The following is a 21,099-nucleotide window of genomic DNA, read 5'->3' on the forward strand; positions in this document are numbered from 1 at the left end:
CTATGCCCTAGTGCTACTCAATGAGGTACTTATTTTGTCTCTGTGTGAAGAGTTATTTAATATTACATCTCTCCTTCTACCTTTTGGAAAAGGAAAGTGATCCTCTGTCCAAAAGGAACCATTCATTTCAAACAGGAATCTGTTTTTGTGGTTTCATTGTGGGGGTTTTGACTACAAATGACTTTACAGGATTGGATTCCTTGGGTCTGTCTGTATGTTATGGTAAAACACAATGGCTTCATTCACAAAACAAGATTTTACATAACAGAACGTGCAATAAAAGCGCAAGAAAGACAGACAGCAAGCGGTATCCAGAGGAGAACTTACCCCGCGCTTTAGGCTCCTGAAGCAGTGGATTTTGGGTTTGGAGGTCATGAACTCGTTGAAGCGATGGGAGAGGGGTTCCTTTTGCTGCTTGGGAGACTGGGGGCCGTTGGGAACAGCAGAGGGTGAGGCAGAGGCAGGGGGAGGAGGAGGGGGCTGATGGGGGGATGTTAAAAGGGACATAAGCTACGTATAAGAGATGGAGAAGTGATAGAATAAAAAACCAAAATAAAAAGATAAAACACAAAACGAAAATAAGCATCAAAAACCATATTCAAAATCCAGGAAAAGCAATTAAAAACAAATAATTAAATATTTAAAGCCATGGTTCAAAAAAAAAGAGGGAGGGAAAAGAGTGTTCAAGATTTGTGTTAAAAGAAGAATGTGATAAAAATAGGAATTGTAGCAAGTAATGCAACAAAAAAATAAGATGGAATAATTTGACAGAAAGCTCATGCAGACTCTTACATGCAAACTCTATTCCCATAGGTTACTCTTTGCTAGTTCTGTGGGCCGGTCAGAATGATGCACATTAATAGATCTTTCAAACACCTGAATTTACATGAATCAAATTAGGAAGGTACCTTAGTGCCCAGTAGCGTTTCTATTAGCTGGAAGACAACAAGCCTCATTCTTCCTGCTTTCAAGTCACCTTGCTCTATGCACACCACACTTATCTTTTTAAAATTACACTACAAATTTACAAGAGAGAGGTGTTAGGCCAGATTCTGCCGTTGGTTACATGAGTGTAAGCACCAGAGGGCTTGAGTCTCTCTTGCCCTGCATTTCAGGACATCATTTACATCAGCGACTGTACCATTCTGATTTGTTAGTGCTCTGTACTCACTTTGCAATCGCTGTCAATGGCTAGGGAAGGAGAAGCGCAACAGAGAATGAGGCTACATCAAAGGAGTTCTCTGGTTTTGTGCTGGTGTAACTGAGAGCAGAATTTGTCTAGTCATCCTGATACACACCGATAATCCCAGATAAATGTTGCCATGCATCATGGTGTAAAATATGACAATGGAGAGAAGAGTTTAATGGATATAAAGGATCATGTGAGTTTAAAAAAAAAAAAAAAAAGATCAGCAGCACTGTAGAGGCTCAGTTAGATGTGCTGTGAAAGAGCAAGTTACAGCCATTCCCCACTCCCAGCTTCCCCAACTGCTGTACCCGTGGTACAGATCGAAACGATAACGCCAATAAAAAGCTGAGGAGAGTTTGAAAAGTGTCAGAATAGTAACACTGGAGTGACGCTGTTAGTTCGTTAGCATGCACAGCATACACAATCCCTGATCTGAATTAGAAGCAAATGGACCATGGCAAAGACAACTAAAAGGGTAATAAACAAAGAGCAACACAATTTAAGAAATTATATAGAAATAAAAATATCTTAAAAGTAAAAAACAAAATAAGACTGTAACAAAACACCATAATAGGACATCAGCTATTAGTTTTCTGAAACTACAGTTCAGGTTTTTTTTAGTCTTAAATTAATTGCCAGGATTACTAAACAAGAAAGCCATTAAAGGCTACAAACATACGGACACTGAGATGAAGTCTGAAAGTCAGTACCTTATTTTTCTTGATGAATGGCCACAATTTGCCTTTGGATTTGCTGCCAGGCTTGGGCTCAGATTTTCCATCCCATCTGGAATTTGAAAGGCTGGATTCCGAGACAGTGCGTTTCATTGGCTGAGTGAAGTCTTCAAAGTCAATATCTCCTGGTGGTTCAAACCCTGATTTAAAGGCTTCTATTACCAGTTGTGAATCCTGAAATGCCACAAATACAATCTATCTGTAAATATGCTGCAAACCAATAAAAAGAGGGTCTGTAAACGGAACAACAGTGTAAGAGTAGTGGAGGAAAAAGTCTCCTAGTCACAGTGAAGCTTAACAAAACCACCCTAATTGCTACTGGGTTTGTTAGCACCCAGTCCATCATTCCTACGTAAAACATCTGAGTTCAGCATGCAAAGGTCTCATTGAGACCAACTGCTTCTTTAACCACCAATATTTTTAAATGGTCAAAGGACTAAGTACCATCTAAAGAAACAAGACGTATGTAGCACTAACACCAAATGCAGTCAGAAATCAAACAGGAAACATGGCTCACTGAAGAAGACATTGAAATGGGAGTCAAGAGATCTGAGTTCTTTTCTCAGATCTCTCACTGAGCTGATATATGACCTTGAGCAAGTCACTTCACTTTTCGGTGCCTCAGTTTCCCAGTTGTAAAATGATGCTTAATCACCTTTATAAAGTGTTTTGAGGTCCATAGATAAAAAGTGCTATGTAAATGCTCATTAGTATTCCTGTTTATTTCCCTTGAAAAAATTAAAACGCCAGTGCTTGAATGGACAGCTTGCATAAGGTGACTCAGAACACCTTTTGCATACACTCAGATTCACTAATGGGCATCCACAAAAAATCTTGTGCAATAAAAACCTTCCATTATAGAATTGCTATGCTTCCAATTGCAAGCCAGATATCAAAAGCTCTGATAAATGCTGCTGTCTTAAGGAGAACCAACTTAAATGCTAATTGGTCTTCTGCTGCTGTGAAAAGCCTTGTACCCTTCTGTCCATATTGAATTTCTGTAGACCAGAGGTTCTCAGACTGTGGGTCGGGACCCCAAAGTGGGTTGCGACCCCATTTTAATGGGGTTGCCAGGACTGGCTTAGACTTGCTAGGGTATGGGGCTGAAGCCCAAGTCCCACCGCCCGGGGCTGAAGCTGACACCCAAGGGCTTCAGCTGTGGGTGTCAGGGCTCAGGTTACAGGCCCCCTGCCTTGGGCTGAAGCCCTGGGGCTTTGGCTTTGCCCACCCCCAGCCTGGCCCAGAGGGGCTCAGGCTTTGCCCCCCATACCCTACCTGAGGTGGTGGGACTTGGGCGGGCTTAGGCTTTCATTCCCCCTCCTGGGGTCGTTTAGTAATTTTTGTTTTCAGAAGGGGGTCACGGTGCAATGAAGTTTGAGAACCCCTGCTGTAGACAATTACCTCATTCACAAACTGGCCACATATTGCATGCAATTATTTTACCTATCTATTATCAGATAATAACTAACCAAAACGGTAATGATACATAACATTCTTGTGCAGTAGATCTACAAATGCAGCAAATTTTTGGATGCAAACCTTCTAATTGCTAATGTGCGACTCACACCAATTACAGAAACGCATTTTAATCTAGCGGCTTTTCAAACAAACAGGCTGTGATTTTTAAAGGACCCTACTTTTCATAAAGCACATGGGGCCAGATTTTCAAAATTCTCTCAGCACATCCAAATCTGGCCAGAGTGCTCAGCATCCTGTGCGGGACATCCGCTGGCCACTTATTCCGGTGCCTAAATGGAAGCTGAGATGTTCTGTAAATCTGCCCCTACGTCACTTAAACAAAATCTAGCATGTACAAAATATTAATCGCTTGTGCAATGCAAACAAACTTTGGCCGAGACCATTCATAATTTTCTCCTATCATCCTTCCTTAATATACATATAATCTCTTGGCTTTTCTAGGGAGGAAGCTCTTCATTTCATACCATATGGATATTTTCTCTCTCTCAGGTCATCAGAGAAATTGTGCCTTAGTCCCTAGAGGGCTCATTAGCCAAAGGATATTAAGAATACTGCCATGTCACTGCACTTCCAAGAGAAGGGTGGTGCTTTGACCACCTTTTGTGGCTTTTGTTTGTATTCATTTGAACATATGGAAGAAGCCCAGGATGATATGCACATATCTGACCTGAATTAAGCAAAGACAAGATACAAGATTTTCAACATCACCTAAGGGGGGTTTAGGAGGAAGGGTCCCATTGAAAGCTAATGAGATCTGTGCTCATAAATCTATTAGGTGCTGTGTAAATCACCCCCATAAACCTTAAAGGCAGTACTGAAGCACTTTCACTTATTATTCAATAGTTTCACCTTAGCTTGACATTAAAACTCGCCTAATTCTAAGGATGTTTAATTATAAGCATGAAAGCAAGAGCCGGGGGGGGGGGTAGCAAGAGATAAAAAAAAATCAGATTACATTATATACTTGTGCTTTATTCCATCCTTCTGAACCTTTCATTTCTTCTCTTTTAATTATATAATGTTCCTTCCATGTTGTCAAAACATCCTACCATTACAATGGAGCTAAAAATAACTAGCTCATGCTGCGTATCAGACAGCAAGAATGTCATAACAGGAACTCAGAAGTCCATAACAAATTAATCCCATCTATTGCCAGAGCCTGCAGAGGCAAATTCCACACAGGTTCACTTAACAGTCATTGTGCTTTAGCCTTGCAATAATGACATCTGCCTTACTAGAGTTACTATGAAAAGGAATGGAAAAAAGCAGCATGCTCCTAATAAGTATATTTAAAATACAGAGACAAATTTTATTCCCAGATAAATCCATGTACCTCCCCATTGATTTTAGCTGGAGTTCTGCAAGCTGAGGAGAAGGCAGAATTTGATTCTTAGCAAGTATACTACTTTTGAACAAGTGGAATAACTAAATAAATTAAGCCTGAAAAACTGGCAGCTTTGGAGGTGGACAAGAGTGTCTTTCAGTTTTCTTTCCAGCTAAGGTGTAATGAATATTAAATATATCCAATATATCCTGTCAGTTCTTAACACTGAATAATGAAGTGGAACAAAAATGGTTTTCCAGAACTCTCACAAGGAGAAGTCCCCACATATATTTCAGTGCTAGGGAACAACTACACAGACAAGGACATTCAGTTCTGCTTTGTGCTCCTTTGATTCTTGAACATAGTCTCTGAAAATCCATTAGTGGATGGCAAGAAGAGGAATTCATGCACTTTTATTTTATTATGAAGCAGCACCTCTATCACACCTGCTAGAATCCACATGATGAATGGCTTAGCCACTCTGTAACTGAGGTTTCCTTAACGCAAATGTTGATAGCAACATATTTTTAATGTCTCCACTTTGGCAATTCTAGCCCATGATGGCTCTTCATTTTTAATACTTCCCAGTCATCAGTGTGTAGGCAGATGGAAAGGAGATGGGTGTGACATTTTGATGCAGAAAGTAGCATCAGATATAGTAGCATCATTACTGTCACTGTGTGAGCACACACATACCAGAGGAACAGATGGGATCTAACGGAGTACGCACAGAACGGGAAGACTGGGGCTGCCAATCTCCGCTCTCACACAGCAACCTCAGTGGGCTTCCTCAAGTCATGTCAGGTATGTGCAGACCTCTGAAGATCAAAGGCACAATACAAGCGGTATTACACACAAGGCAATCACAACTGTGGTGCTGCCTATGGAGTTCACCCAATTATGTTTCCAGCAGAATAAATACATTGCAATGCTGGGTGCCACCTTCTTATTTACTACATGTACAGCACAATTTTAGTACTATAAATTGTAGACTTCATAGTTGCTGTATGGAACAGTATTATTTTTATAGATATTTGTAATACTAAATGTACTGAATTAGGTAAAGAGCCAGGAGATCCTCAGATGAAGTTCACCAAAGAAGTACAAAGTAGTATTTAATACTCCTAAAATAGCACCAGTCATGGCCTTGCTATCAGCCTTTAACTTTTTAATGCCAAAAAGAACAAGCATTAAAATCTTAAAGATCCCTACATTATTCAAACGAGAGTTAATTTGAGATACTTTGGTACAAACGGCAGTGTTGATCATGCCTCTGATTTTTTTCATGTGTCTCACAATATTTGGTATTTTACTTAAAGCCCCAATTCCAGGAGTTACGTTATTACACGAGAATATCAGCTTTCATTTTAAAAAAACAACCACCAAATTTCTAGCCATCAGGGTTATGTAGAAAGCTAAAAAACATGGCTCAAGTGCACCCAGAAGGCTCAAAACCAAAAGCTAAATGAAAAGAACCCCACATTTATTATCTTTAACAATCTCATGATTTTTGAGACCTGTACTTGAGGTTGGGAATACTGTACTAGTGCTTGTGATGAACACAATGCCAAAGTTTCTTGCATCTGAGAACTCCTGTCTTATCTCTGCACTGATTACATATGAAATCTCACAGTCTGACTTACACAAAGCAGGGTTGCTCTTTTCCTGCCAGGGCAGGTTTTGAGTCTTGGCTTGTGTTCCTTTAACCACATACTATCAACAGTTCTCCATGCATTCAGCCTTGCCTGAATCTGACCTGTGTTGGCTCATTTTCAAAGCTGAATCCAGCCCAGATCCAGGTAGGCTGTCTAACTCCACACTCAGAATTTAGCATTTCCATAATCATGAGAATAATTAGAACAAACAAATTTCTGCAACGTTCGGTATGATTTGTGGTTCTGTTGAAAAGCTAGAGCAAACATTTCTGCCACATAAGAATTGACCACTAAATATCTATCTGTGATAATACCCTTCATCTTCTAATTGATGCTGAAACCTATTTACTAAGGCCTTGTCTACACTAAAGAGTTAAGTTGACGATCATATGCGGCTTTAATTACATCAGTTGTCCATGTCCACAGAACAATCCATAGTTGGTGCTCTGGCATTGCATCATGGGTAGCTATCTCACTGTGTAACCAGCCACCCTCTATCACTGGAAGAGCTGGGAACAGATTGCAGTGCATCATGGAGGAATGCTCACCATCTCATGATGCAGTTATTTCCGTCCCATCATTCCATGCGCTTCCGACTTCGTTTCGCGCCATTTTTGAATAGCCCCTGTAAACTGTGCCCGTCATCTCTGCCTGAAAGCATGGATCCTGAACTGCTGACTAGTTTGGTGATGAGCATTATGAACACAACGCAGCTGGTCCTGCAGTATTTCATGAGCAGGGATACAAAGTGAATCTGTGGTGCCTGCCCTGCTGTGTGCAATGGAAAGAAAGAATTCAAGATTACAGCTGGCAATCATGGAGCAGCTGCACAAGGTGGACTATTGGTACTGGGCTTGGGAAACAAGCACTGAGTGATGGTATAGCATCATAATGCATGTACGGGATGACGAGCAGTGGTTTCAGAACTTTCAGATGCGCAAAGCCATCTTCCTGGAACTGTGCGTGGAGCTCGCCCCTGCCCTGTGGCACAAGGATACCAGAAGGAGAGCTGCCCTGACAGCGGAAAAGTGAGTGGCAATCACTGTGTGGATGCTGGCAAATCCAGACTGCTACCAGTCAGTCGCATATCAGTTTGGAGTTGGAATGTTCACCATAGGGATTGCAGTGGTGCAAGTTGCAGGGCCATTAATTGCCTCCTGCAACAAAGGACTAGACTCTGGGTAATGTGCCGGAAATAACTGATGGCTTTGCAGCAATGGGATTCCTTAACGGCAGTGGGGTGATCGATGGCACGCATATCCTAATTTTGGCCGCAGATCAAACTGACACCAATTTGGGTTGGTCAGGGAAAGTTCATGACATACGCATCTTTAGGAACACTGGACTGTATAGAAATCTGCATACTGGGACTTTCTCTCCAGACCAGAAGATTCCAATGGGAGATGTGCAATGCCCACCCTGCCAACTCCTTGCTCCTGTGGCTCATGAAGCCTTACACTGGGAACCTAGACAGTAGCAAGGAATGCTTCAACAACAGGCTCAGCAGGTGACAAATGAACACTGAATGTACCTTTGGCAGATTAAAAGGTTGCTGGTGCTGCCTTTTTGGCAGATTAGACCTCAATGAGGAAAATATTCCAATGGTCATAGCAGCCTGCTGTGCTCTGCATAACATTTGCAAAATGAAGGGGGAAAAGTTTCCCCAAGGGTGGAGTGCTGGGGTGGATTGGCTGGCTGCTGCTTTTGAGCAGTCAGATACCAGGGCAATTAGAGGGGCTCAAGGGGGCGCTATTCGAATCAGGGAGGCTTTGAATGAGCATTTTGACTATGAGGCCCAGTAATGTGTTTTTATCTGATGCATTCAGACAGACAGTGTTTACTTGCCGCCTTGAATGACCCCTGTAATGCTTGTTTCCTGAGCTTTAATGGTAGTGAGCAAATGTTCCTGCCTATAGCCACTGTATTTGAATTTTAGCAGCAACTATGATGTGCATGACACAAATAAAGACTCATTTTGTTTCAAAGACTATACTTTAATTAAAGGATAAAACATTATTATGTTTTTGGCAAACTGGGGACATGGCAATGAAGAAGTGTCTCTCGGTGAAGCCTCTCCAGTTGTGTGCAACTCCAGCTTTCATCATGAAACTAGGCTCTCGGGGTGGAGTGCAAGGGGTACTGCGACGGAAGGGGAACATACAAGGAATGTGTTGGGGAAGCTTGGGAAGGACATGGAATGGCACTCTGTATTAGCTGCAGAGGGAATCGTGCATGGATGTGCTCAGGCTGCAGCACTATGAGGGACTTGAGCCTCACTATCTGGCCCTCCAGTAGCTTTATAATCCACTCTTGTTCATCTATTATCCGCTCCTGACCCAGTCTCCTTTCCAGGCTGTCCAGCCTGAGTTTTTCATTAACTGGATGGTTTGTGAAGAGAGAGTCACTACATGCACCTAGGGAGAGTATTCTGAATATTGGCACCTTTTCCCAAAGGCTTGGGTAATCGAACCCGATATCTCACTTCTGAGGGTATCCCAGGCTGCAAGGGTGCATCTCTGCATACGTGCAGTTTCAGATCGGGTCCGTATGTTGCTCACCTATATGCCACTTTGGTCCCTGCAGAAATAATTGCCTGCTGGCACGGCAAAATTTCCTACAGCGGGGGGGACAGACAAGGAAGCTTTGCCAAGGAACCTTCAGCAGAGGATTGCAGAGTACCTACACGAAAGTTTCCTATGGAGGATTCCCAAGACACCCCAGTGTACATTAACAAACTTTTCCGCAGGGCCCCCAATGCGTAGCTGCTTAGGCTTTGTTGTTAATTTCTATCCCTTATCCCTTCTCTATCATATAACAAAGTAAATGAGAACTCAATCTCCTATCACTGTGCAGTACCAAAGCAAAAGGTATGCTTACCAAAGCTTGCCTCTCCTGCTTCATGTGAGCCAGAGAGCTGGGTCTGGCTAGACCCCTCCAGAGTGAAAAAATAGATCCTGGCTTGCCACGCCACTGGACAATTCTGTTGCATGTCCCACACATTCCTCCAACTCCACTTCCTCATCCACCACTTCATCCCAGGGTTGACTCCACTGGCTGCTGCCTCCAGCCTGAAGTATCCATACGGCTCTTGGTGGTGGTGGTGGTGTCACCACCAAGGATGGCATGCAGCTTCTTGCAGCTGCACCAAAACAACAGCTGGCCCCCTTGCCTTCTGGTATGCCTGCCACAGCTCCTTGATCATAGCATGGCACTGCTGCATGTCCCTTTTGTGTCCCTTGTCCTGCATGCCATGAGCAATCTGCCCATAGATATCAAAGTTCCTACGACTTGAGCAAAACTGCAACTGCACAGCCTCCTCTCCCCACAGACCCAGCAGATCCAACAGCTCCGGTGTACTCCATGTGGGAGCTCATCTGTTGCAGAAAACCAGCATGGTCACCTGGGAAGATGCTGTGTGAATAGTCTATGCCATCCAAACAGAAAGTGAAAAGTTCAAAAATTCCCAGGCATTTAAATGGGGGAGCGGCACATGGATGTGTACCTTCAGGGCAGCGGAGTTCAAACTGCTGACCAGTGCGCTCACGATGGGCATTGTGGGACACTTCCTGGAGGCCAATTAGGGCAACATAAACAAGTGCTGTCTCTACACTGACGCTGCATCACTCTAATTATGTTGCAAAAAGCTCTATGCCTCTTGTAAAGGTGGTTTTATTTTGTCGATGTAGCAGGGGAGTTACATCAGCGAGAAGAGCATTTCAGTGTGTACACCTCCACTGCTTTGCTGATGAAAGCTGACTTTTGTCGACAATACTGTGTAGTGTATACAGGCCCTAACAGTCACATCTTTAGAATACAGCATCTTATCTAAATACAGCCAAACCAAACGCTTATGTATAGAATGCATGTTAATGGAGTAAATTTGGTAAAAGCAACGTTTCCTTCTTAAAAGACAAATGACCCTATGGATTAATTTGCTAAACAAATACATCCGTGAGAAGAACAGATTTTTCTCTGTAACAAGACAAAACAACTATCCTTCATAAAATAAAACATGAACTAAAGCTATCCTTACTTAACATGTGATAGAGGAACACCTTTTCTGTGCACTAACTGGATTTGGGTGCAAGTTTTGTGTTTCAAATTCTTTCTTAACAGTTTTCAGAGCAAGCAATTTGGGGCAGGGACCATCTTTATGTTCTGTGTCTGTACAGTGCCTAGCACAATAGGGTTTTAGCTCCCGACTTGCGCTCCTAGGTTTTATTATACAACTAATAAATAATAAAGAACACAGGAGAAAGAAGAAGATACCACATTCAACACTTACATTTTTCTGATCAATTGATTCTGCTGCCTTCGTTATTCCGTCCAGACACTTCCCAATTATTGGGATCACCTGGCGGTCCACTTCTGCATAGGTTTTCATGCATTCGCCTATCCTCACTATCCTCCTTTCCTCCATCTCTTGTATTTTCTGAAACATTACATTTCACTTTGATCAAACATCAAAAGTTATTTCACAGTTTCAATTAATTTTAATTTCTGCAACAAAACAGCTCCTGTTATATCAGTTGTTTAAATAAGACTTTAAACGGAGGCAAATTAAGATAGTTATTCTCATGTAATGTATGGTTTAGTGATATCGGCGATCAAAGGACGGCCTCAGAGTAATCTCCATATTACGTTACAATGTTTACATCAGGGCATCTCAATATAGGCACCCTATTGATCACTGCAGAGAGCGCCAAGGATCTTCAGTTCCATTGACCTCTGGTTTAGGACACAGGAAAACCAGATGTTGCATATTCCTGTTATGATGGATTACAATAGGAGGCACAGTGTGTGTCCAGGTGTCAAAGGTGCATGTTTCATGTTGAAACATAAGACCTGATAGGACACTGACTGCTGAGAACCACCCCCCCAACTCATTTTTTTCCTGTTAAACTGCGACCCAACCACGATCAACAGAAAAATGAAACAACTGCAGGAAAGAACACACTGGTACCATTCTTTTAAAAGTAAAACAGCTCTCTGAATGCTATTTTAACACTTAAAGCAAAGCAAGGGAATTTTCTGGAGCACTGGTAATGCACAGGCACCCAAACTATGCTTAGCCAAGGATGTAAGTTCAATTCAGCGCTTACCAGATCCAAAGTTTTATGGTCTCTAAAGGCCTTGTAAGAAGGGTATACATGGCCTGGGGATGCTGCTTTTTTTAATAACACAAAATGCCTTGGAATAATTTATCCTAGACAGTGGCTTGAATGACCATGAATAAAGAGCACAGTAGTTTTAACTTTCTCTCTGCAGTTTTAACTTTCTCTCTGCAATGTCTTTCTTGGCCATCATCTGACATTTTTAGTCAACTTAATCAAACTGTAAGCACTTGCCTCTTTGACATCCATTAAGCTATTGCCCAACATGAACATGGTATAAATCTAAACATCTTTGAAATCTAGGTATGAAAACAGGTCACAAAGGAGCGTAAGGTTTTATAGATGACAATACTCTCAGTTGATTCATGCCTCAACATTGCAAGCAATGCTCTCATTCCCCAGCTGCAAGAATGTAGAGTGTAATAAAACAAGACTATGAATAATGTCATCAGGCATGCCCCTTCCTGCCATAACATCTAGCAGACTCCCACCTCCCACATTATCTATCAGTCTGGTAGCTAGCCCAGAGGTCAGAGGGAGTTTAGTAGACTGAGCTCCATAACATCTCTTTGGATTCGAAGGAATTGTTGCTCCCACCAAAGAGAGCAACTACTTCTTTTAGAGATCCTGGGTTGCTGCATCATGTCCAGTGTCTGCTAATGCGGTGCTGTGGCTTCTGCAGAGCAGAGAACTGGTATCACAGAATTAATCTGGCTTACCAATGCATTGTAATGCATCTAGTCGATGTAGCCACACCAAGAACACAGGCTGCTGTAAGTCAGTACTATGAGATCTCACCTGGAAGATGTTTGGTATGTGCGTGTGATAATGTTCGCGTTGCTCGTGGTTAAATTTCTGAAGAATGGATGAGTATTCTCCTTTGCTGTCTTCTGCCATTTGATGTCGTGTTTGTGCTTGCTGTCTTGCCTGAGGAAAAGCCAAAGGAACATTATACTTTACACTATTTAGAGGTAAGTTGTACCAGACTAGGACGGTATGGTTTTAGCCACTCCAATTTTATTCCTACTGCATTTACCACTATTCAGCACACACTAAACTTTGGGGGAAACATTAGCAGCTGGATCTTTGCATACTTTCCATTTTTACTGTCTCTCTTTGTTCATTCTCCTCCTCCATTAAATCTTACCTGCTCCAAGTATTTGTTCCAAATTTGCACTGCCAAAACTCATATTCCTTGTTTTTCCTTTTCATGTTCTCACTTTTGACGTCCAGGAATTTACTCTGCACTTTGCAGGACCTTGCCTTTTCTAAATACTGTGAATAGTTGGGCCCAATCCCGTGAACCTTCTGTGCTTTGAGATCTCATTGAAATCATGGGAGGTAGGCACTTGGAAAGCTTGCAATACCAGACTCTTTAGAATGGTGTTCTTAGTTTGACTAAGGAGATAATGGTTATTATGGCCTAAACATGCCTTCGGGTCTGACATCTCCACTCATTTTCATTCTTTATTATCTGAGAAAGAAATCTTGTACCATAGCTGTAATTTTACTGCTCAGTTTATTCCTCCAATTCCTATGCTGCAGTTTACGTTTGGGCAGCTGATCTCTTCTACTCTCACCAATATTTCTTTCCATGCACATGTTTGAATTCTGTGATCATCCCCTTATTCCCATAACAAGACTGTCACAGCTGTAGCTCATCCAGGACTCTCTTCCTTACCTCTGAACTTCTCTTGACATATATGGCTAGTCTTCCCACTCCACCCCAGGCCTGCTCAGATGTTTTCTGCTCGCCTCTGAACAACCTACTTCCCAGTTGGCCAGCAAAGATTTTTTTGCTTCCCCACACTAGAACCAATACCACAATGCTGGAATCCTTTGCATACGTGATCCCACCATGCTCTTCCCAGTGCTTCCGCATTTACAGAGATGCGCTTCCTTGAGTGACCCCTTTCTTCATATTTGCTGATCTCTCTCTCTCTCTTTTTAGATTCTCCTTCCTGAGGCCTTCTGTCACAATACTATTTTCCTCTCTATCTACCCCATCTGTTTATTTCAGCTGCCTTTTCCTTCCTCGCTGTTCGCCTTTGCACAGCATCCCTCCCTCCCTCTCTCACTCTGCACTCTATATGCCTTTGCCTCCTATCCTGTGTTCACTTGTTCACTCTCCTCCTGGTTTCTATTCTCAGCCGGTGCATTGTTGCCTGTTCTGCTCCGATGTAGCGCACCTCACCTGTATATGCTCCCATCTGTTCCAAAAAGAGTTTCATGTCCCTGGACCAAATGCTGCTCTCAGAAAAGTAGATGGGAGTTTTGTCATTGATTTCAGTGGGATCAGAATTTGGCCATGTACACCTACACCCTCCTGACTGCACTAGCTCTTCAGGCATCCAGGCGTGCTCCTAATCTGACCCTTTTTACCTAACCCTTGGAGCAGAGCTGAGAATATTTTTGGAGGTTTTGAATTTTAAGATTCATTCCTAAAATACTGCCAGGTTTGATCACTCATTCTCTCCCAAAACAATCCTATTAGAACAGTTCAGAATTGGGTTACCCTGTGAACTGTTCCAGGCAGACAATAGTTTCCTGACAATAAATCCACATAAAATACCAAATCATGAAACATTTTACGCATGATAAATGGAAAGTAACAAATTGTGCCAGAAGGTTTCAGATCTCCTCTTGCAGAGAAATGAACCTGTTCCTCATCTATCCATCCAGCTCATAGCTATCACCTAATTATTTATTTCACTCAGTTCTGCAATTTCTTTTGCAAGCACATTTGATTGTAAAACTTTCCTGGATTCATTTTATCTTAGTTTCATAAAATGATTTAAGAAACCCAGTGAGAACTCATTGGGCATGATGAGCATGCCAAGAGCCAAAACAGTAGCATTTAATGCAAAATACCATAATTAGAAACAGATAAGTGAACTAAATCAAAGAAAACAGCCATATGCAATGCTCCCAAGATTCTTCAACTTTCTGCTAATTATGGTAAGCAAGCATGTATGTCTTCAGGAATTTTATTTATATGCAATGAAATCCCTAGAGGCCGGTTCAGTTGTTTTTCTACATGAGAGCTATATTACTTATTATACACACATATTTGCATTAAATTTGATTAAGGAACAATTATTGCTACATTTTTACACTGAAAAAAAAAAACAATATAAAAATGAAGTCACCCATACAAAAATCTGCCAGGCTATAACAGTAATGTAAGATTGTCCCTTCCCCTACCTCTTACTCATGGTCCAGCTGCTATAGATCAATATTCACTTATGAATCCCATTCTGTACAGCCATCTAAGAGCAATCCATTGTTTGAGCTAAGTTCCATGGACAGCCCAGTTCTGTTTACGCAAGCTGCCGTTATCTCTTGACTTCATCGTTGAAACATAAGACCAGTAATTCATGAATACAGATTTAGGGCCTGATCCTGCAAATCACTCCCAAAAGGAGGCCCATTAATTTCACATGAATAAAGTATCTCATACCTAAATGTTTGCAGGACAGGACCCATAGTTTTCAACGTGAGTGTAAGTGCCCCAAAATATAAGAACACAGCAGATGAGTAACTAGAACCGGTTACATTCCAAAACAAGAATTCCGATCTGAGAGCCACCTCTTCACCTTTTTTTTGCATTGGGCAAGCTCAAGACATTTTAAATGTTTTTCCAGTGAGGTATTTTGATCTTAAAATAACATATAAAAATGCCTGGAATTTTTTAAATTATTACTACTAACATCACCACTTTAATATTAACAGAGTTATATTTTATAGCTCTGTTCTTGTACTCCGGTGGGAGTTACAGAATAATAAAAATATGAGTTGGGGACATTACATTTCAGATTCAGACTCCTCATGGATGCAGTAGTCTAGAGCTGCAGGCACTGAGTCACACAGGAGAGGGAATCATAGGAATAATTTAAAGGTGAACTGCACAGGAAATAAAATACAAAACTAATTTTATTTTTATACTGCTCACTTATACATAAAGAAATCTCCAAAGAGATGGAGTTTTTTCCTACTTCTTTTTACATTAGAAAGTTCTGGTTTTGGCTTGGCTTTTCCTAAAGGGCAGGCTTTGGAAGACCAGATCCATGACCTCAGAAGTAAGTGTTTGAAACCTGAGCGGCAGCTTTTTCAACTTTTTCTCCGTTCTCCTTTCAAGTGGGCAGGGTCCATAGAACCAGAGCTCAGGTTTAAACCTCCAGATGTGAAGTCACATTCCAAGTGAAGTCTTCCAAAGACTGACAGAATTCTCCAGAAGAGAAAATATATGTCAAGACTAGATAGTTACAATATAACCAAAGAACAACAACAAATTAGGTAATCTTTATACATCATAAAGAAGCAATAAAGAGCACACGCAGGTTTGTTTTGGTTTTTTTGCTTTGCACCTCACCTGTCATGCTGAAAGCTAATGAGGCCCCCTCTTCATGGAATCTCTTTTCCAATATTAGTTTATGGGCCCCCAAATAAACATGCATATGAAGCATGCTGCCTACTTCTTAGCTGTCCTTAGTCTGCTTTTGCTAAAGCAATTCTTTCTTAAAGCTCATATGCAACAATAAAACCTAAAGGTCATAGGTGCAGCACTTCTAATTAAGAGACAATTTCTTAAAAATTGAACTGCAGCCTGATATCTGCTGCATTGTTAGTCTTTTCAGCCCCATATCAGCCAGGACACAATAAAATCCAGATTTCGATCAAAACCACAACTCAGATTTTAGTGTTCATTTATTTCAGAGTCATGCTTTCTATAAATACCTGAGTTATGAATGAAGGATGAGGCAGATCTGTAAGTCCAGATCTTCAGCTAGTGTAAACTGCCATAGCTTTATCCGACTTTGACAGAGCTATTCCAATTTACACCAGCCAGGGATCTGGCCCATTAGAACTCTCTCTAGCATAGGAGGTGCACAAAACTACCATTATTTCTGCCTGAATGATGCTTCCTTTCTCAGCTTGCCACACTAGATCTTGATGGTAAGTGGGAAGAACTTAATTGAGTGGCATTTCCAGTACTCAGTAAAAAATACAGCATAAAATGTCCATGTAAGAGGCTGGGTTTATTTTGCCATGATGATGATAAACATTTGTAAAGTTAAAATAAAACAAAGGATTATGTGATGCATTTTAATGGCCTGATTTTTAGAGGTGCTGAGTAGCTGCAACCCACATTGACAGCAATTGGAGCTGTGGGTACTCAGCACTTTAAAAAAAAAAAAAAAACAACCAGGCTTACGTACACAGATTTGTCTTTCATGCTGAAAAACAAACTGAATAGCTGCAGTTTGGCAACAGCACTTTTGCCTGTCTCTACCAGCTAGCAGGAAAAAACAAACCCTGTGGTATCAAACTTATTTTTGCCACATTTCCTGCACCAATTTTCTATCTAACCATTGAATTGCATTAACAAGACTTGCACACAGCAGCTACTGGTTGTTCCAGATGCTTGTAATGATCCCAACAAACCTTTGGAGATGGGGAAAAAGGTGAGCTAAATGGGTGGCACTGGAGGTGAGATCAGTTATGGTCTACAGTCTTTTATGGGTGAAGTACTTCATTCAGAAAAAGATTCCCCCCCACCCCTTTAAATTTAGGAATTAAAAGAATTTCAAACCTGGCAAACATGTTTTTCTGATGTAACATGGGTTACAGGGCATATCTGAGTCTCACATGAGGCTACTTAGAACAGCTACTTTTAAAAGCTATACTCCAAGAATTTTTTTTCAGTTTAGCAACAAAGAGTGCATTCTTGTATTGGATGGACACTGCATATTAGTGCTGGAAAATTTTCCTAGATTTATCAATAATTTTTGCATGCATGCAGTGTAATTTAAGTATCTGACCTCTAACTAAAACATAGTACTTTATAATGGAAGACTCTTTGAATTCCTTTTATTATATCAAGATTTTTTTTAAAATGCTCATGTTGTGAAGGTGAATTGGAAAAGTAAAGAATACTGGCGTAAAGATGTAAATTCCAGGTACTGAGTTTCTTGGAATGAATGCTGAGATGTAACATATGAAATAGGCTAAACTGGAGTTTTTGAACAGGCAGCCGGGGTTTTGTCATACTGTACTTTGTCCAACTCCCATTGAAGACAATGTAACTGACTTCAATGGATTATGGACATAACCCTTTTACGATTAGCATTCAGAAATTCTGTGAGGAACAAGAAGTTATTATTATGTTATGCCATTACAATAATGTGTCTTAGAGAAGTTTTTAAAAAATTAATTACATTATTCAGACTATGTCACATCCCCCAGTATGGTTCTGTGTTCTAGAAAAACTGTCAATTAGTTTTTTTGAGGGGTGATCAAATTTCTCCTATCCTATTTACCATTTCAGTCTGCAGTAAGGATGAAGAATGAAGCATGTTTTGTTGAGAACAATTCAAGGGAACTTTTCAAAAGACACTTTCCAGAAACAGCAAAAGGGTTGATAGATATATTGTCTTTTAGGTTTACACAGGGAAAACATAACTCCCACAGGCTGTTGTCGTAGAAGGCAAATGAATAACTGAAAAAGGAAAAAAAAAATCTCCCCACAAAAAAAAACGGTCTCCAGGGTACAATGAGTGAAACAGTCCAACTTCTCAGCAGTTGGTCTTGTCCGGAAGTGCAGAGTTTCCAGTTAAAAGTTTGATGGAGTTTTAAAAAAAATTTTGGGCAGACAAGTGTGTAAGATGAAGCAGCGTCAGGTTGCTGCCTGCAACCTGGCAGGTTGCTGCCAAACAATAGATCTGTCTTTGATAAATGTAAGACCAGACTGAAATGCAAATATGAACAAGAAACTTCAAAATAGGTTAATGATAAAAGCATGCTAAGAAATACTTCACAATTTCAGGAATGTTTTCAGTTGTTCCTATAACATTTCAGACACAGTGCCTGATGCTGCAACACAAACGGTGAGTCACTGCTTATAACTGCAAGTATTCATTATCAGGAAGTGCAATGGGACTTCCCGTGGTATCAGTATCATCAGTAGAGTTTACAAGACTATAATCCATTTTTAACGTTACAGTTTATGGACAAATAGTCCTATTGACTTCGGTCCCAACTCAACAAGGTGCTTGAGCACATCTCTAAATCAATGGGACCACTCACAACCCTAAAATTAGGCATGCATTTAAGTCCCTTGCGAAAACAATCCATTAAGTGGGACTGAGTGAGTATGAGTTTCATAACTGGGTCCTATGTCACAATACTTTATAAATTATTTTCAAGTAGTATATTATTATCCATTGTTATTTATTCTTTTTTTTAATTTATGGGACCAATCCTGCAAACACACGAGTATTGTTATTTGTTTTACTGTTGCACCTAGAAGCCCTAGTCATGGCCGAAGACCATCATTCTTAGGCACTATACAAACAAAGAACAAGTAACTTTGCTCACATGATTAGACTCAGCTGGTGAAATCCTGACCTCATTAAAGATAGTGGGCATTTTGCTATTGACTTCAACAGGGCCACGGTTTCAGCCTTTGACTTTCGTGCTGGAAGGATCAGGTCCTATTATTAACTATTATGCCATAAGCATTTTGACCATCTCATCAAGTAAGCAGGAAATAGGTTTTCAACATTTTATTTCCTTGGGGAAAGTAAAAGGAAAACAGATTGTTACTTTCAATCATTAGAAGGAAGAAACCTAACAAGCAGTGAATCCCTGAAAACCCTTGGCTGAATGTAGCCAAATACAAACAAGCAAACAGCTGACAGGGAGGACTAAAGCTTCATTATCAAACCCTGGCAAACGTTATCTAGTGCATTAGCACTGCATGTAGTTCTGCCAGCTTATCCGAGCACACACTAATGAGAGATACATTAGAACAATAAAATACCAAATAAGGCTCTAATGAGTAAGACAGATTTGATTTATAGAGTTCAGAAAGAACCACCAGCATTACAAAGCTGCAACACAAATCCCAACCCCAGTTCTTTAACTGTTCTGGTCCCAGCTACACTGCAAACAAAAGTTCATGTTCATACACATGCCAGACAGGTACAAGCACAGTTAGTCCTAGGACTACCTACTCCCTACCAATTGGGTGGGTAAGTCTGACAATCAGAGAAAGGATGGACTTGTGGTTAAGGCATTGTTCTGGGATTTGGGAGATCTGGTTTCAGTTCCTAGCTCTGCCACAGGCTCCCTTGTGTAACCTTTGGCAAATCTCTCAATGCTTCTATTCCCCACCTACAAATGGGGATAACTATAATTCCTTTCATCCATTTTTCATCTGTCTTGTCCATTTAGACTGTAAACCCTGCAGGGCAGGTACTTCTTTCACTGAGTGTCTGTACAGCACTTAGTCTAACAGGACCCCAATATTGTTTGGAGCCTGTCAGTGTTACAGTAAAACAAATAAAAAAAAACAACAGCAACAACCACCACCCAATGGTAGTAAATATGCACAAAGAAGAGTACCAAGATTCATCCATACTGCTCAGTGGCCTTATTGAATCAATCACACCTTGAAACCAGAAGTCCATCTCCCTACAACAGTGGTTCTCAAGCCTCTGTTTATGGAGCATAATAGTCTGCAGCAACATTTCCGGTGGTCTGCAGAGTGAAACACAGGGACAGCTGGGATGTCGAAAGAGAAGTCGATCCAGGCACGTATGAAGTGGCATGCAGCATAAATAATTTGGAGAACCACAGCAACATTATAACACCTATTTGTAGGTCCAATTTATTACAATAAAAACAGGTGTTCCTCTTCCTCATTGTTTGCAAGCATTTGAAGGTTTGGAACTGTGGCTGATAAAACTCAGATATGTGGTGCTCTGTTTAGCTGCAGTAAAATAAGCAAACTAAATTCTGGGCTACATAAATAGAAGTAGATAATATAAACAGTAGAAATTATTCCAGCACTGAGGGATGAATTAGATCATATTTGGAGTACTATGCACACTTCTGGTCATCTTACTCTAAGAAGAATTTTACAGACAACATACAACCACAAGGCAGGACCAATGGAAGAAAATAAATTGCTAGTATGAATTGTTAACCTTGCATTATTTTATATTTATGGCTAAAAATTATTGACTGCAAAATGTTGATTCATAGGCTAGCTTACAAACAATGTGCAAATTCCTGAGCTCTTGACCCCACTTTTACTTAGTCCTTATTCAGTCAAAATACCCACTCAATTCACTCAAAGTGCAACTGAGTAAGAATTATTATTATTTGTATTAACATAGCTCCTAGGAGCCCAATAAAAATGGAGTAAGATGGTCCCAAGCATCTGACACAAAGTTAACTAGTCTCACATAGTATAATAGTCCATGCCTTATTATTACATCCCTAATGAAAGTTTTTTGCCCCACATTTGATCTTTACCAATTCAGAAGTTTGCAGTTTACATATTTTCCCCCAGTACTGTACTTTGTAATATAAAGTGAGGAAATGTCTAAGGAGGATGCATTTTTATAAGATGCTCAAATGGCCATTTAGTGAAAAACTGTTGTGGTGTACAGCTGCTAACAGAAAGGAGATGACGCCAAATGGATATGCTGACATAACATCCAAAAGCATCTGATGTTTCCATTACTTGCTCTCCTCTTAGAAGAGCCAACACAAAATCTGTACACAATACATGAGGGTATTTACAAAATACAGCTGC

At 40.7% G+C, this 21,099-nt stretch overlaps 2 protein-coding genes across 14 annotated transcripts in view; one reads left to right on the forward strand and one right to left on the reverse strand.

The window, feature by feature from the left end:
• Window positions 1–21,099, forward strand: part of USP20 (ubiquitin specific peptidase 20) — a 110,722-nt gene that overhangs the window by 75,566 nt on the left and 14,057 nt on the right. The window lies entirely within an intron of this gene.
• FNBP1 (formin binding protein 1) overlaps window positions 1–21,099 on the reverse strand; it is a 95,809-nt gene that overhangs the window by 26,471 nt on the left and 48,239 nt on the right. For 5 of the 13 annotated variants that reach the window (XM_073313785.2, XM_073313783.2, XM_073313782.2 and 2 more), the window contains 4 exons: window positions 12,294–12,422; window positions 10,667–10,813; window positions 1,900–2,097; window positions 328–510 (listed from right to left, as the gene is read on the reverse strand). In XM_073313785.2, the coding sequence (XP_073169886.2) occupies window positions 328–510; window positions 1,900–2,097; window positions 10,667–10,813; window positions 12,294–12,422 (657 nt within the window). The remainder of the gene's footprint in view (window positions 1–327; window positions 511–1,899; window positions 2,098–10,666; window positions 10,814–12,293; window positions 12,423–21,099) is intronic. The other 8 variants (XM_078849102.1, XM_078849103.1, XM_073313787.2 and 5 more) reach the window with 3 other exon arrangements.

The sequence above is a fragment of the Lepidochelys kempii genome, chromosome 16 (assembly GCF_965140285.1).
Source record: "Lepidochelys kempii isolate rLepKem1 chromosome 16, rLepKem1.hap1, whole genome shotgun sequence".
In the NCBI taxonomy this organism is placed as follows: domain Eukaryota; kingdom Metazoa; phylum Chordata; order Testudines; family Cheloniidae; genus Lepidochelys; species Lepidochelys kempii.